General features: G+C 40.5%; 1 protein-coding gene across 1 annotated transcript; it reads left to right on the forward strand.

Annotated features, from left to right (window-relative positions):
* Positions 1–6334: 6334 nt before the first annotated feature.
* LOC117462997 (GTPase IMAP family member 9-like) lies at positions 6335–14735 on the forward strand. The gene is made up of 2 exons (XM_034105396.1): positions 6335–6427; positions 13485–14735. The coding sequence occupies exons 1-2, from the start codon at positions 6403–6405 to the stop codon at positions 14441–14443; spliced, it is 984 nt and encodes a 327-aa protein (XP_033961287.1). The 5' UTR covers positions 6335–6402; the 3' UTR covers positions 14444–14735.
* The last annotated feature ends 3268 nt before the right edge of the window (positions 14736–18003 follow it).

Here is an 18003-nt window from a genome sequence, read left to right on the forward strand (position 1 = left end):
CACAAGCTTGTGGTCTAACAGAATGACTCCTGACCTCATGGGGTCAAATGACTTGGATGCTGCTCATCCTGAGCATGTGGCTTGAAGCACAAAAGGATCTCTTACTCATTAACCCAATGGACTCTCAGAGATGAGATCTAGCCCTGAGGTGGCTGACTTCAAAATGAACTGTGACAAATAAACCACATGCTTGTGGGTACATTATATTTTACACAATATAACACAAAACAACACTACATTAAGACAATAACCACTCAAATGAGCCTTGGTGAAAAGCATGAAAGACAAAACAACTTAATCTACTCTCATTGTTCGTTCCACCCTCAATATGCCAACTTGCTGGCCCACTAGTTTAGCCTCACTGTTGCATGACAATATATATTTCTCACAGTGAGCTCGCCATCCAATGCCCAACAAATTATCATCTCTCCATGTCCAATCTAGGTGGAATAATCCACTATTATGTTCAATTTGAATCAAACTTTAACCTGCATGTACTTCATATACCCAGCAACACCCATTCTTACTTCCCCTCAACGTTACTGTATGCAATTAATTGCTTTGAAATATAAGTAAAATTCTCAGTAAATGACGAATACCACGAAATTCACAATGCAATGTTTCTTATTTATTTAAATGTACAAGCCTTTTCTTTAGCCCTCTGTTTGATTCCACTTAAAATCAATCTCTTAATCTGTTCCCATTGCTCCCGGTAACTCCCTGGAATTTCAGAATTGTCTTAACCATTCTGACGTTCCATATTCACTTCGCTTTTATTTATCTGACTTAATTAATGTGTTCACTTGTATTAATATACTGGGCTATTGTCGTTGTTACTATTAACGTGCTTCCCTTCTTCAATACCGGCCAGCAATGTAATGATTAAACTCTAAGCTTGATAAAAAATGTCAAGGGTGTGTTACCCCCTTTCAGCCACTAGATGGCAGCAGCAGACCACAAATTAGCTTCACTCTTCTGAGTGCATTGTCTGAGTTTCACAGACAATTGCTCACACAGGTATTTTAGGTAAAAATCACACAGATTTATTCCCCGTACAGTTTGTCCAGCTTGATAATGTGATGTTTATTTCAACAGACAAGTAGACCTCGAATGATGCTTCGACACTCTTAAAGAATGTGACCATTCCATGGGGCATAAAAGCCAGGTCGTAACGAGCCCTTTATCACACGTTAGCTTTTCAAATCAAGTTTACAGACAAAGGGAAACGAGAGCCGGTCCCGTCACAATTTCGGTGAGGTTCGCGTTCTCTCCCTCGATTGAACATATATCAGACCTCTGGCTTTTAGCTTTCAGCCTTGGTCTGTAATTTAACCCCAGTTTTAAACGGCGACCCGATCTAAAATATCGAGTTTCCAGGTTTTGTTGTGCAGTAATCAAACCTCGCAGCCAACAAACTGCACCGTCTCCACGCCACTCAAGAATAAGCTACCTGTAGATCCACGCCAAACTGCTCTATTTACGTTACGCAGGACTTTCTGTCTACCTGGCGATCAACGTTTTTACGGTTTGTATATAACTTTCCTAACATAGTAAAATATGCATTGTATATTCCATTTAAACTTTAAAAACACTGTGAAACGCCTACAGACACCTAAAGTTTTAGCATATCCAATTACAGACAGTTGATTTTCATAGCAGGCGTCTGCGCACCTTATTTTGTCTAGTTGTGCAGGGCCCTGCTGATTGTCTGAGATGTTTAAAAGCGTTTGTTCCCGACCCATTCCGGTCGTCTGGATTATTCTTCAGCATTGTTTATCAGGCACGTCGGGTCACCATTTGATAGAGATTTTGAGGGATTACTAGTCCGCTTTTCAAATCTCCGTGCGTCCGTAACAAGCTGGTTATCATACAGGAAGGAATCCAGAGCATACAAGTAACCGTTAAACAATAATCTACTTTAATGGTAATATGACAATGCAATACAATCAATACATTACCATACAAAACCATATCATATGCGTAATGTCAGGAATATGCCTACTCCTGGCCTTGTTCACGTGTTGCCCCGACCCTCCGGTCCGGGCCGCGCGAGAAGAGAGGCAGAACAAAAAGATGCACAGGCTATCAATACCAACAGAGACAGGAAGGGGTGGAGTTTAACTGGTCGTCTTTTCCGGTCATCTCAAACAAACACCTCTGGCATTCACTGTCTCATATTTCTGCAGCCTCCACACACACACATCCCCCCACATTCTAGAGACCACAGTGGGGTCTTGCTCACAAAGATAACACAACGATTTCATCTCTCATATCTCCAACTTCTGACTGCTTATTATTAATACAAAGTAATTAAACCCACACATATACTATTCAAGATATGTAGACTTCCCTGAAACATGACATGCTAGAGATCTTAAGCAGAATATACTCTCATCCACTTAGCACCCTGTCCTGCATACCTACACCTCCCCATAGAGCAATAAAACCCTGTTTACTCCAACTAGCCCTTTGTTTATAGCCATTTTAGTCCTCACATTTATGAAAGGATAAAACAGAGAAATCAATATAAAACACAAACACGGGTATTGTTTGAACAGTATTCACTTAACTGCTACTATTGATAATTACCAGAGAAACTCAAGGGACCTCTTTTAATATCTGGAAATTGCAACAAGACTTTCTGCCATTTCAAATGTAACACACTTCTTAAATATCAGATGATAATACTCTGCAGATCTCGTTCTTTCGGTCATGACCCATCCTTCATGACCATAGGTGAGGGTAGGAAGGAAAATGGCCCGGTAGACAGAGAGCTTTGCCTTCTGGCTCAGCTCCCTTTTCGTCACAACGGTACGGTAAAGCGACTGCAGTACCGCTCCCGCTGCTCCGACTCTCCGGCCCATCTCACGCTCCATTGTTCCCTCACTCGAGAACAAGACCCCGAGATACTTGAACTCCTTCACTTGGGGTAAGGACTCATTCCCTACTTGGAGTGGACAGTCCATCGGTTTCTGCTGAGAACCATGGCCTCAGATTTGGAGGTGCTGATCCTCATCCCAGCCGCTTCACACTCGGTGGTGAACCGATCCAGTGAGTGCTGAAGGTCGCAGACCGATGAAGCCATCAGAACCACATCATCTGCAAAAAGCAGTGGTGCAATCCTTAGTCCACCGAACCGCAGACCCCCCCCCCACGACTACGCCTTGAAATCCGATCTATGCATATTACAAACAGGATTGGTGACAAAGCGCAGCCCTGGCGGAGGCCAACCCTCACCGGAAATGGGTCCGACTTCCTGCCGAGGACCCGGACACAGCTCTCGCTTTGGGAATACAGAGATTGGATGGCCCTGAGTAGAAACCCCCTCACCCCATACTCCCGCAGCACCTCCCACAGTAACTCTCTGGGAACTCGGTCATACGCCTTCTCCAAGTCTACAAAACACATGTAGACCGGATACGCGTACTCCCAGGCCCCCTCCAGGATCCTTGCGAGAGTAAAAAGCTGATCCGTTGACATTGATATTTGTGCAAAATGTGATCACTTTTCAATTTATGCTAATAGATATTTGTTTATAAATATTATAATTAGCTTGTTTAATATTGAGTTATAGCTAAAAAAAGTATTTTGAGATGTCATAATGAATCAGTTAATCTTTGAAAATGTACATTTGTGGCACATTTAACTGTCTCAATGTTTTCAATTTAATGATCGACAATCCTTTTTTTTGAAGCAAAGTAAAAGACATTGATACTTTAATACATGCCATTATTTTATAAATTCCCCTTGTTCCCACAGAGCGCATTTATGAAATTGTGTGAGTTTGTTCATATAAAAGAAACAGATTCCATGAGAGGGGCATATCACTGTCACGTGGTTCACAGGATATGGTTTGATTCGTTTTTATGATATTTGTAAAAAATGTCCCAAAGATTTGATCTCATTTCAGCTGTTTTTTCATCATCAATCTCGCCTCATCGTTCTGAGCAGAGAACATGAACTGCTACCATCGAATGGAGATGCAATAAAGTCACAGCAAAAAAGAGAATTCTGGGAAGAAAGTTGGAATTCTGAGATTAGAGACAGATTAGAGACATGTTCTTCCATATTAGATTAGATTAGAATCTTTAATGACCACACAGCCAGGCTGGTGGGATTCGTGTTCAGTGCAGAGTATTACAGCTTGTTCCATACAATAGACAGACAATAAAAAGTACAACACACAGCACAGGGCAAAGACATACATCATGACATATATACATAAAGTTCAAGGTGTGGTGGATTGTGATTGTTCATTGGGGTTATTTAGAGTCCATTTAGTGTCCGTATTGCAAAGGGGAAGAAGCTGTTTTTGAAGCGAGTGGTTTTGGTGGACCTGTAGCGCCTCCCTGAGGGCAGAAGTTGGAAGACATGGTGAGCTGGGTGGGAGGGGTCAGAAATGATTTTCTTTGCCCTTGTGACAGTTTGTTGGTGGTGAAGTGATTCGAGTGATGGAAGGGGACTGCCGGTGATTTTTGATGCTTTATTGATGATACACATATATGAAAAAGACATCTGCTTTTCTTCACTGTCAGCAAAGCGAATGATTTCACCTCCTCGTCTTCCTGTGGTTTATTTCAGGTGCGTCACAGATTCATGAATCCTTGATGGGGTCGTGGGAAGCTGAGACACCAAAACAAGGTCTGACCAGAAGTGAATTACTTTTTGAAAAGTCGAAACTTTGAGAAAAGAATATGGAATTTTTGGAATTCTTTGAAAAGAACATTTTGAGACGAAAAATCGGTATTTAAAAAAAACGTTGGCTTTGTTCTTGGAATTTGTAGAAAGAATCCTGACTTTGTTTTTTTATTCTAAGAAAAAAAATCAATTCTGAGAAAAAAATGTTTCTGAATTGAAGAAAGTCAGAATTCAGAGAAAATCAACACTTTGGGAAATTATGAAAAAAACATCTGCATGTATTCACTTTCACCTCTCTCTCTCTCTCTCTCTCTCTCTCTCTCTCTCTCTCTCTCTCTCTCTCTCTCTCTCTCTCTCTCCCTATCTCTCCCTATCTCTCCCTATCTCTCTCTCTCCCTCTCTCTCTCAGCCTCTCCCAGCCTCTCCACTTCCTCTGACAGAGTGTTTGTGGCTCTCTGCCCGTACAGTACAGAGTTTCAATATTTATATTGTCCCAATTCTACTGCAGATGTTTCCTGTGAGATTCTGCAGATCAATGGCTCATATGTTTAATACTTAATTGGCAGACCACATCTCTGTTTTCTCAGTATGCAAATATTAGTGTGCGAGGTTGGACATATTTCAACTTTTTTAAATTATATTAGTATATTTTGTAGTACCGTGAATATATTTTGCAGATCAGTGAGTATATTTGCATTACAATACTTTTTAGGAAAAGCGCTAAATCCTGTGTATTTTTATTATTATTTGTATTAAGACAGAAGGTCAGACTCCCCCCCCCCGAGGAGCAGGTTATTGATCGGCCTCGTAGATGGTGATTGGACGAGAGTGGATCGTTTCCTCGGCTGCATTAGAGTCCATTACTGCCCGCGCCCCGGAAACACAGAAGCATCCTCAAAGAGAAAAAGATTCTTCTTGGAAAAGCTCCGACAAATGATTCAGAGTTTACCATCAGAGACGAGAAGGAAATACTTCACACTCTTATTTATCAGTTTTAAAGCCATGTTTCACTCCATTTGAATCGCTTTATTACGTCGTTATTTATACAGTCATTACATTTGTATCTTGATTCGGAAATACATCAAGTAGAGACGGTACCGACATATTTAAAATAACTCCTAGGAACCAAATAGATGAAGACAGGACTTGATAATAAATACAAAACAAAACAACTAAAAAAAGAGCAAAACTAGAGACATTTTGAATTGCCTTAATAATAAACACAAGTTAAGAATTCTATTTAAAAACAGCTGGCACTTGCAACATAATCAAAGCAATCAATTATGTAGTTGAAGGGAGATATAGATCTTTATAAAACATGTTTAATAATATAAAATTAAGCTATTGTTGTTAACAAGTAAACTTAGAAATGTCCGCAAAGCTGCTTAAACGGTGTGAGTGTGTGTGAATGTTAGTCTCCCTGAGCACCTTGCATGGCAGCCTCTGCCTCTATGAATGTGTGTGAACGGCTGAATGTTGATATGTAAAGAGCATTGAGGGCTTATATCTAAAATATATAATCTGTTCAATTAAAAACAAATCTGAACACACAGGCTGTATTTCCCCTTGTTCTGTTTATTAAGGGAAGGATTTTATACTTTGTAATCTATGAATCCTCCCACTGGAGCTGGACTTCAGACTGTGATGTCAGCAGTGTGTGGGTGTGGTTTGCTTCATGAAGTCTGTATTTAAGGAGCTGTTGCTGCAGACTAACTTCACTTCCTCAGCTCAGCAGCAGACCAGCTCCTCCCTCCAGAACCAACTATGGCCAGCAAATCCGGCCAAAATGGTAAGTGAATAAACTTTATTGTTAATGATGACTTATCTAAATACATATGCAGGGTTGGAAGGGTTACTTTGTAAATGTAACATCAGTTACAACAACATTACTGATTACATGGCTCTGAAAGTAATCCGAATACAGTTACAGTTACGTGTCTTAAAAAACTGATTTTACTGATCTTACTGATTACATGGCTCTGAAAGTAATCCGAATACAGTTACAGGTATCTTACTGATTACATGGCTCTGAAAGTAATCCGAATACAGTTACAGTTACGTGTCTTAAAAAACTGATTTTACTGATCTTACTGATTACATGGCTCTGAAAGTAATCCGAATACAGTTACAGTTACGTGTCTTAAAAAAGTAACGTAATCAGATTACTTTTAGATTACTTTTGGATTACTTTCTTTTTCCTGGGTATGTTTTGGTGAACAGGAGACACAAAAAGCAAAAGGAAACTGAACGTGTTTTTACTGTTTTAATGGCTTATCAAGAGCACAACTGAAACATCACATCTGAAACGATGTAACAACATAATACACTTGTTGGGGATGCAGCTTGGGATGTGAGGAGTGAGGGACACGGCTTAGAACGGGCGTGTCGCCTTCTGTCCTGCCAGTGTCGGCAGGACATGAATTAAAATGTCGAACTCGGACTTCATTTTAAGGACATTTCGTCCAGGGGTGTAGAGCTATAGTTTAAGCACCGGATTGGCAAAACAGGAGAGTGTGTGCAGCAGTCTGCCTTGATCTATGAATGTCCGGGACACTCACAGTGTCTGCTGCCCGCAGCTGTTTTATAGAAGGAAAACCTCCTTCACTTCATGAACTCTCTGCAGCGCCAGGAGGCAGCGGGAGGGTTAACTCAGCCTCTGAGAAGACGAGCGTGCCGCGCAGTGCCTTTCACGCACCGCCTTTCGCACCGCCTTCACTGTGTATACCTTCAGAAATAATCATTAGTAAGGCTAAAGACGAAAGAGCGACCGCAGGCTGATGTTTTAACCACACACACCTATATATATACACACACACGCGATTTAAACGCAGACTTGTGTTCCTCCATGTTTCGTTGTTATTGTTTCAGAGCGAGCGGACCCGCGATTTTTTTTCAAACGCTTTTTTGGTCCATCTGCGCGGTAATAGGTTTTGTGCACTGTGATGATTCGTCTGTACCTTTAGTAATGAATATTAAATGTTGAGAGGAAATCTTCCACCAATAATTCCAATAAGTAATCCAAAATGTATTCACTTCAGGTTTACGAAAGTAACTGTAATCAGATTTACGGTGGCCCTGAAGTGCAAGACACCACAGCATTTCACAAAACGCCACAGCATTTCAGAAAACACCACAGCATTTCACAAAACACTACAGCATTTCACAAAACACCACAGCATTTCACATTGGACGGAAAGGGTATTCCTTTAGGGAGAACACTTCTTGTTTGTGATTGGACAGAGCCAGCCAGAGAAGCACTGCTGTGATTGGTTGTTTTTGCTGCCAGTCAAGAAATGACGCTTCGTGATTGGTCAACACCTGACAGCGAAATATGTCCCAACCATGGTCCCACAACGTATGGTCCCAACACATCAGCCGTTAGCACACACTCAGATCTCACAGCTCCTCATATCTGTTCAGAAACTGGACAAAAGTTAAACATGTACAAACCACAGACTGTCTATGTCATGGCGAATACAGTCGCTGCTTTATTTATGTCTGTATGATGTTGTTGTGAGTGTGGACGGAGCAGCTACAGGTTAGTTTAGCCTGATGGGTCCGATTCAGAAAACACGCATTTTAAAAGCTTTTCGCCTGTCGTCTTGTCTGCAGACTTGTCAAAGCGTTAATTCATGGTTTTTACTAACTGCTATCAGTATGTAGTTACTTCGGCACCACTTTGAAACGTGTATTACAATTAAATCACGGTCAAATATGTTCATTTTGTTGTAGGATTTACATGGAGATACGCCCCGTCCCCTCTCCAGCGCCTCTTGTTTGAATGACAGCATTGACAGGAGCAAACACAGCTGACAGCCGCGGTGAAACTCGAGCGATTAGAGCGATGCGAATATTGGGTGGTCTACCATAGTATTTACATGGAGATAAGCCCCTTAAAAACCATGAATTAATAAAGCATTCATTCTGTGTTTACTCCTGTCATTCAAACAAGACGCTGGAGAGGGGGCGGGCCGTATCTCCATGTAAATCCTATCGGAATCGGATCCATCAGGCTAAACTAACCTGTAGCTGCTCCGTCCACACTCACAACAACGTCATACAGACATAAATAAAGCAGCGACTGTATTCACCATGCTAACAGCTAACGGCTGATGTGTTGGGCTAATCACGAAGCGTCATTTCTTGACTGGCAGCAAAAACAACCAATCACAGCAGTGCTTCTCTGGCTGGCTCTGTCCAATCACAAACAAGAAGTGTTCTCCCTAAAGGAATACCCTTTCCGTCCAATGTGAAATGCTGTGGTGTTTTCTGAAATGCTGCGGCGTTTTGTGAAATGCTGTGGTGTTTTCTGAAATGCTGTGGTGTCTTGCACTTCAGGGCCACCGTACAGATTACTCGTTTTTCAAATGTAACGCGAGCTGAATACAGTTACTTGATTTTTGTATTCTGATTACGTAACGCCGTTACATGTATTCCGTTACAACCCAACCCTGTACATATGTATAGATGGATAGGTGGCTTTCCATATGTTATAATAATAATGAACAGATCAAAACAGTCCAGTAAAAGAGAAAGGGAAAAAGTTAATACAAAAATGATATTTCTTAAATTCCAATACATTTTGAGAGCCTCGGTGATACACTCCCAATGTTGGGGATTCAACATTACTTTTACTTGATTTTATTATCTATTCAAAAGGCTACGTGAAGGTTTGTGTGGGATCATGTCTTTACGCAAGGCAAGTCTGTTTATAAAGCATGCTTCAACGCAAGGCAATTCAAAGTGCTTTACAAAAATAAAAAACATTAAGAGCATCAAAAGTGCAATGTAATCACAATATAAAATGACGTATAAAACATTTAAAAGCAGTCACTGAAAAGCGAAGAGAATAAAATAAATATAAAACAAGATCATGTATAAAATAAATGAATCAAAGAGTGCAGTGTAAGATATGAATAGTTCAATTAAAAGCAGCGGCAAAAAGAAAAGTCTTCAGCCTGGATTTAAAAGGACCTGCAGGTTTCTGGGAGTTTGGTCCAGATGTTTGGAGCATAATAACTAAACGCTGCTTTACCGCGTTTAGGTCTGACTCTGGGGACAGAGAGCAGACCAGAAGACCTGAGAGTTCTGGATGGTTCATAATGTAGCAGCAGATGAGAATCAATAAACAGGAAAATTACCGGTATACCCGTAAACAATTTGTTTAGGCCCACAATGGAGAAAAGCTGGAAAGATATAAACTAAACATGTTGTTGTGACTTGTTGTCAAAAAGGTTTTCTCATTAAAATAAATGTACAGCTAGAGGCCACTGCTGCACCATGTCTGTTCAGCTTGTAGACAATCAATCAATCAATCAATCAATCAATCAATCAATCAATCAATCAATCAATCAATCAATCAATCAATCAATCAATCATCAATCAATCAATGTTTATTTATATAGCCCAATATCACAAATGTTACATTTGTCTCAGTGGTCTTCACAGTGTGTACAGAATATCAGTATGACAATACGACACCCTCTGTCCTTAGACCCTCACATCGTACAAGGAAAGACCTCCAAAGAAAACCCAGTTTAAAGGGAAAAATGGGAGAAACCTCAGGGAGAGCAACAGAGGAGGGATCCCTCTCCCAGGACGGACAGACGTGCAATAGATGCCGTGTGTAAATTGAAAAGATAATACATTTGCAACATAGGTAGTCCAAATGTTTGGAAATGCATGTGTGTATAATAGGAAGATGAATCCACGAGGATATCCATCGAGGACCTATGATCCAGGACCACAGCCACGACTCAAGATCCAGCGCTCGCGATCCAGGACACAGGACCGCAGGATCATCCATGACTCCGGATCCCGGCGTATATAGACACCAAAAAGAAAGACATTTGGGGAAGCTGGGTTAATCGGAACATGAGTGTACACGGGTATAGACAGAGAGAAGGAAGAAGTAAGATGTCCCCCGACAAACTAAGCCTATATCAGCAAAACTAGGGGCTGAATCTAATCAGCCCTAACTATAAGCTTTATCAAAAAGGAAGGTCTTAAGCGCACTCTTAAAAACGGATAGGGTGTCTGCCGCCCGAACACAAACTGGAAGCTGATTCCACAAATGTGGAGCTTGATAAGAAAAGGCTCTGGCTCCCATTGTACTTTTAAAGATTCTAGGAACAACCAACAACCCTGCATTCTTGGAACGCAATGCCCTAGTAGGACAGTAGGGTATAATGAGTTCTTTAAGGTAAGATGGCGCCTGCCCATTAAGGGCTTTGTAGGCGAGAAGAAGAATTTTAAATTCTATCCTGTGTTCGATAGGGAGCCAGTGTAAGGTAGCCAGAACAGGAGTAATGTGGTCCCTTTTCCTAACTCTGGTTAGTACACGAGCCGCAGCATTTTGAATCAGCTGAAGCGACTTGATTGACTTCTTAGTACTCCCTGATAATAAAGAGTTACAATAATCCAGCCTAGAAGTAACAAATGCATGGACTAGTTTCTCTGCATCGTTTTGAGGCAAGATATGCCTGATTTTTGCAATGTTACGTAGATGGAAGTAGGCGGTCCTTGAAATTGATTTTATGTGGGCGTTAAAGGATAAATCCTGATCAAATATAACACCAAGATTCCTTACAGTCTTACTGGAGGCCAAATTAATGCCATCCATAGTTAGTATGTCTTTAGATAATTTGTTTCGTAGATTCTTCAGGCCAAGTACAATAACTTTTGGTCGTGTTTAACATCAAAAAGTTTAAGGTCATCCACGTTTTTAAGTCCTTAAGGCAGTCTTGAATTTTATTTAGATGATTAATTTCATCAGGCTTGATTGATAAATATAGTTGAGTATCATCCGCATAACAATGAAAGTTTACAGAATGATTCCTTATAATATTGCCTAACGGAAGCATATATAATGTGAACAAAATAGGTCCGAGCACTGAGCCCTGTGGCACTCCATGGCTAACTTTGGTTTGCGTGGAAGATTCATCGTTAACACGTACAAACTGAGAGCGTTCAGATAGATAGGACCTAAACCAGCCTAAAGCAGTTCCCTGTATGCCAACTAAGTGCTCTAGTCTTTGCAATAGGATATCATGGTCGATAGTATCAAATGCAGCACTAAGATCGAGCAAAACAAGAATAGAGACAAGTCCCTTGTCTGAGGCTATTAGAATATCATTTGTGACTTTAACCAGAGCTGTCTCTGTGCTATGATGTGTTCTAAAGCCAGACTGAACATCTTCAAATAAATCATTGTTTTTTAAGTAATCACACAACTGTTTTGCGACCGCTTTCTCAAGAATTTTTGAGAGGAACGGAAAGTTAGAAATAGGTCTATAGTTGGCTAAAACCTCTGGATCGAGGTTGTGCTTTTTAAGAAGCGGTTTTATCACTGCTACTTTGAATGATTGTGGAACATAGCCTGATAATAAAGACATATTCATAATATTTAATAAAGAAGTGCTAATTAATGGAACAACTTCCTTCAACAGCTTAGTTGGAATTGGGTCTAACATGCACGTTGATGGTTTAGAAGAGAGAATCATTGAATGTAATTGTTCAAGGTTAATGGCTGAAAAGCATTCTAGTTTACTATCTAGTGTAATATTAGAACTTACGATTCCGGGAGCTGTTGATAACACTATACTGGTCGAAGGCAAGAGGTCATTAATTTTGTTTCTAAGAGTAACAATTTTATCGTTAAAAAAGCACATAAAATCATTACTACTGAGTGCTAAGGGAATAGAAGGCTCAATGGAGCTGTGGCTCTCTGTCAGCCTGGCTACAGTGCTGAAAAGAAATCTTGCATTACTCTTATTCTCATCTATTAATGAAGAGTAGTAGGCTGCTCTCGCTTTACGCAGTGCTTTCTTATATTCATTGAGAGTAATATGCCAAATTAAACGAGATTCTTCAAGTTTAGTGGAACGCCATATCCTTTCAAGTTGTCTAGACTTTTGCTTTATTTTGCGGGTTTCGGCATTATGCCATGGAGCTAATCTATGTTGTTTTATTTTCTTCTTTTTCAAAGGAGCAACAGAGTCTAATTTTATTCACAGCGCATCTATAGCACTATCAACAACATGATCAATTTGGGGTGGTGTACATTTTGTATAAGTTTCCTCCCCTACATGCAGACATGCTATCGAGTTAAGTATTGGTTGAATCTCTTCCTTAAATGTGGCTATAGCACTAACAGATAGGTTTCTGCTGCAAGAGCTTTTGACTAATGCTTTGTAGTCTAGTAACAGTACTTCAAATGTTACTAAGAAATGGTCGGATAAAGCAGGATTATGCGGTTCGACTAATAGTTGCTCAATTTCAATACCATAAGTCAGAACAAGGTCAAGAGTGTGATTATAACAGTGGGTTGGTTTATTTACACTCTGACAGAAACCAACAGAATCTAATATAGAGTTAAATGCAACAGTAAGGCTATTTTTATCATCGTCAACATGAATATTAAAGTCACCTACGATAATTACTTTGTCTGTTTTAAGAACCAAAGTTGATAGACAGGCTGTTAAGAAGTCAAACATCCAGGCAAGATTAACATTTAGTTTATTGTAGTTTCCAGTTCAAAAGCAAACATGTTTGTTCGTCATAATGCCTCTCTCTTGCTCTGGTAAAATGTCTATTTGTGGTGCACCTAACATTTACATAGCCACTACCTTTTTAACTGAACCTGCCATTCAACTAACACATGCTTGGTCTGGTGCTCAGTGGGTTAGGGTTAGTCAGGGGACTCTCATAGTGTCTACACAAGTGAACTCAATAATAATAATGAATGACTTGATCATTTTATGAACTAGATTTGTAAAGCCATCTTGTTGTTGCACCATGTTATAAATACCTAGAGCTAAAAATATATATATATTTGTTCTCATCAGGATCAAACACATACAATAACGAGGTTCTCCGGATTGTGTTGGTGGGGAAGACCGGAGTTGGGAAGAGCGCCACAGGAAACACCATTCTGGGAAAAGAGTCCTTTGAATCAGAGTTCTCTCCGGATCCTCTGACTGTAGACTGCAAGGAGGCCTTTGGTGAGGTGGATGGACAAAAGGTTGCTGTTATTGACACTCCAGGTCTGTTTGACACCAGAACTGATGAAGAAAAGAACAGAACATCTATTGTTCAGAGCATTGTTTTTGCTTCTTCTGGACCCCACGTCTTCCTGGTCGTCATGCAACTGGGCAGATTCACAGATGAAGAAAAGCAGACAGTGCAGACGATTCGGGAAATCTTTGGAGAGCAAGCAGACAGATACAGCATGGTTCTCTTTACCCACGGTGATCTGCTCAAAGGAAAACCTATTGAAGAGTTCTTGGAGGAAAGTGAAGAGCTGAAGGAACTTGTGAACAGATGTAACGGGCAGTACCACGTCTTCAATAATGAGGAGGAGGATCGTTCTCAGGTCAGAGAGCTGCTCGACAAGATCAGAAACATAGCAGAGAAGAACGGAGGAAGCCATTACACCACTGAGATGTTCCAGGAGGCAAAGAGGGAGCTGGAAGAGGAGAAACAGAGAATCCTTCAAGAGAAAGAAGAGAAAATACGCAAAGAGGAAGAGGAAATGAAGAAGAAAATATCGGAAAAGTATGAGAAACTAATTAAGGAAGCAGAGTCAGACAATGAGAGGGTGAATAACTTAAATGAAACCTGCAAAAGGGAAATTGAGGAGAGAAGCAGGGGAATTAGAAGGGAACAGGAGGAGAGAGCCAGACATGAAGTTGAGATCAGCTCTTCCATATTTGAAAAGATAAGAGACTTTTTTGTGATGATTCAAAACTATTTCAGTAAACGAAAACCTGCAGCAGGACTCGATAATCAACATGCACATGAATAAAAATAAGATGGGACAATCAAGGGTGTGAATCATTTCAGGCAATCATTGAATAAGAAGTTGAATCAAATCCTATCACATGTTTGTAAAAACTGTGGGAAAGAAAAGGGAGCTGAACAATGACGCTCAACTGTATGCTGTAACTGGATCAGTGACAACATTAAAACACAGCAGCAGTCACTGAAGGGGCAGCACAGCTGTTAGCTATCAATCCATGTCTCATCTGTAACTGTGTTAATATCCATGAAGCGTCTGTCTTTTGTTTTCTTCAAATAAATTCCATTCGTGAATTCTAGTTCATTTCTGAGTTTCTTTATGGTCACTTTTGAAATGTGTGAATATTGATTGAATTGGCCGTTTTTACATTTCAAACATTCTTATAATATCTGTCAAACACCAGATATGTAGAAAAATAAAGAATACATATTTAACAAAGGCTACACTTGATCTGTTCAAGGCAGGGGATTTGTCATAGCTTTTAGTTGATGAAGCGTCGCACTGTAGCTTAACGTAAGACATCAATACACTGCGATGTCAGCAGTGGTGAAGGTGAGGTTTGTTGCATGAAGTCTGTATTTGAGGAGAAAATGTGCTAAAAATGTTGGGTCAATAATTCATATTTCTAGTGTTGAGTGCAATTCAACTAATGACATATTTATATAAAGATATGTAGCTTTTCAAAGCTCACAATGAACAGATAGAAACAGCGTAGTGACGGGGAAAGAGAACAAGTTGAACATTTCTCAAATCTCCAGCAGTCTCGTGAGCTTGGATAATAAACTCCTCAACGATCTGTTTAACAAGATCAGAAATAAAACAGAGAAGAAGGAAGAAGCTGAAATGTTCCAGAGGGCGGATGGTGAAAAAAGAAATGGATGATGAGCTCACATTTAATATCTGAATGTGACAAAGAAATGTTCCAACCTCTGAAAAAGAGTTCAGGCTTATTCCATAAGTCATTTCCATGCATTTAACTAAACGTAAAAAAATGCATTTACAAAATGTACTTTTATTTAGTTCAAATATTTTAGCTCAGTCTGTGGCTCTATTTCTTTCAAATCAGTGTGTGTCTGTGTACCTGTATTAGTGATGTTGTGGGGCCCATGAGTACAGAGAGTCACACGCGGGGACTTGCCTTTTCTTTAGAGACAAAATTATAATCCCTACAAATTATAATCCCTACAATGTAAATGATTAGGTTACAGTGTAAAGACTTAATGCAACCCCTGTATTCTGTTCACATGTTGCCCTCTTTGCTACTGCTGGGGTCAAATTAACCCAACACATGATAGCTGACAACAACAACAAATACAGAAATAAAAAAATAACATCCCTAACATAGGTTAGCAGTATCCTCATTTTAAACAATAAATATAATACTCATGATTATTGTTTGCAAATACACTGAGGGCTGCTTTGCTACTAGGAGTATCATCAATCTCAATCTCAATCTTTATTTATTTATATAGCACATTTAAAACAACCTCAGTTGACCAAAGTGCTGAACAGGGAACACATACAATATAGAATAACTCAATGGGAGTAAAATAATAAAACAATAATTAAAAACACGATGAAAAGCACAATAACTATAACTAGAGACATATAAAAACACATACAAATGTAAAAACGTTATGTTCAACTAGGATTAAAAGCCAGAGCAAAGAGGTGAGTTTTTAGCTGAGATTTAAAAAGTTCAGTCGACTCAGCTGGCCGGATATGTACTGGGTAAGCCCTGTCACCTCTGGTTTTTTCCTTGGACAGAGGAACCACCAACACCTTCTGCTGAGCTGAGCGCAATGCTCTAGCTCCAGACAGGTAGTGTGGTGCCAGTACATGCAATGATTTAAAAACAACAAGTAAATACTTGAACTGCATCCTGTAAGGTGAAGTTTGAAGTTTGATTAAACCACTAAGTCCGACAACGCCGCCCCAGGAATTTCACCCAGTGAAATACAACAAGATTTAAGTCACTACGACACACAGGTTCGGTTACTAATGGAACAAGAGACGTGTTTCAATTATCAAAAATAGAACAGTTTATTTTGTACAATAGTAAAAATGCAATTTAAAAACAGTTACACAGGGCTATATCCAAAGGGGAAAACTAACAAGGGGCTGAGGCTTACTGAGGGAGAGGGTCAACGAATGAGTGGAGGGATCCTGCAAAAACAAACCTCAGTCACCCTGGTCACACGTGTTCCACACTCACACATTCACACGGAGAAAAGATCCAAAAACCCGGGGGAGCCACCACCTCGGACACCAACACCACCACCTTCAGCTCTCAGTAACTAAAACAGGGAAAAAGTGAAAACACAATGAGTCGGGGGCAAAAGCACAGAATAACTCAAAATTAAATAAAGCAATATTAGCCGCAGACGTGCGGGCAATCATGCGGCATAAAGAAAGCTATAAAAAAAGCAAAGGATGAAAACCTAAACCAAAACAGTTTTCATCAATAAACAAAAATGAATTAACCAAAGATATATCGACACTAGATGTAAATAAGCCAAAAGTAAAGAAAGCAAATCACGAAAGAAAATAGGAATTACATTACATTGCATTTAGCTGACGCTTTTATCCAAAGCGACTTACAATAAGTACATTCGACCAGGAAGACACAACCTTGAAGAAAACAGAATCATAAAGTACATCAGGTTTCATAGAGCCAATCGTTTCAAGTGCTACTCAACTGGCTTTAGAGGAGCCAGTCCTTTATTAGTATATAAGTGCTCTGTTAGCAGTTCTTTGTTTAATAATTCTATCGCTCGAGGTGGAGTCGAAAGAGATGAGTTTTCAGACTGCCCCGGAAGGTGTGTAAGCTTTCTGCGGTCCTGATGTCAATGGGGAGCTCATTCCACCATTTTGGAGCCAGGATAGCAAACCCACGTGTTTTTTGCTGATGGGAACTTGGGTCCCCCTCGCAGCGAGGGTGCAGCGAGTCGTTTGGCTGATGCAGAGCGTAGTGCACATGCTGGGGTGTACAGTTTAACCATGTCCTGGATATAGGAAGGGCCAGATCCATTCGGAGCATGGTATACAAGTACCAGTGTCTTGAAGTGGATTCTAGCAGTTACCGGAAGCCAGTGGAGGGAGCGGAGGAGCGGCGTGGTGTGGGAAAATGTAGGAAGGTTGAAGACCAGACGAGCCGCTGCATTCTGGATGAACTGCAGAGGTCGGGTGGCACATGCAGGTAGACCAGCCAGGAGGGAGTTGCAGTAGTCTAAGCGTGAGATGACGAGAGCCTGGACCAGAACCAGCGTGGCTTTCTGGGTCAGCTGGGGACGTATCTTCCTGATGTTGTAAAGCGTGTATCTGCAGCAGCGGGTTGTAGCAGCGATGTTTGCAGTGAAGGACAGGTTGTTATCTAGGGTCACACCCAGATTCCTTGCAGTCTGAGTCGGGGAAACAACAGAGGTGCCGATGTTGATAGTCAGGTCAAGAGTGGGACAATCTTTTCCTGGAAGGAAAAGCAGTTCAGTCTTGTCAAGGTTGAGCTTGAGGTGATGAGCAGACATCCACTGAGAGATGTCAGCTAGACAAGCAGAGATGCGTGCGAC

This window comes from Pseudochaenichthys georgianus, chromosome 17 (assembly GCF_902827115.2).
Source record: "Pseudochaenichthys georgianus chromosome 17, fPseGeo1.2, whole genome shotgun sequence".
NCBI classification, from domain to species: Eukaryota; Metazoa; Chordata; class Actinopteri; order Perciformes; family Channichthyidae; genus Pseudochaenichthys; species Pseudochaenichthys georgianus.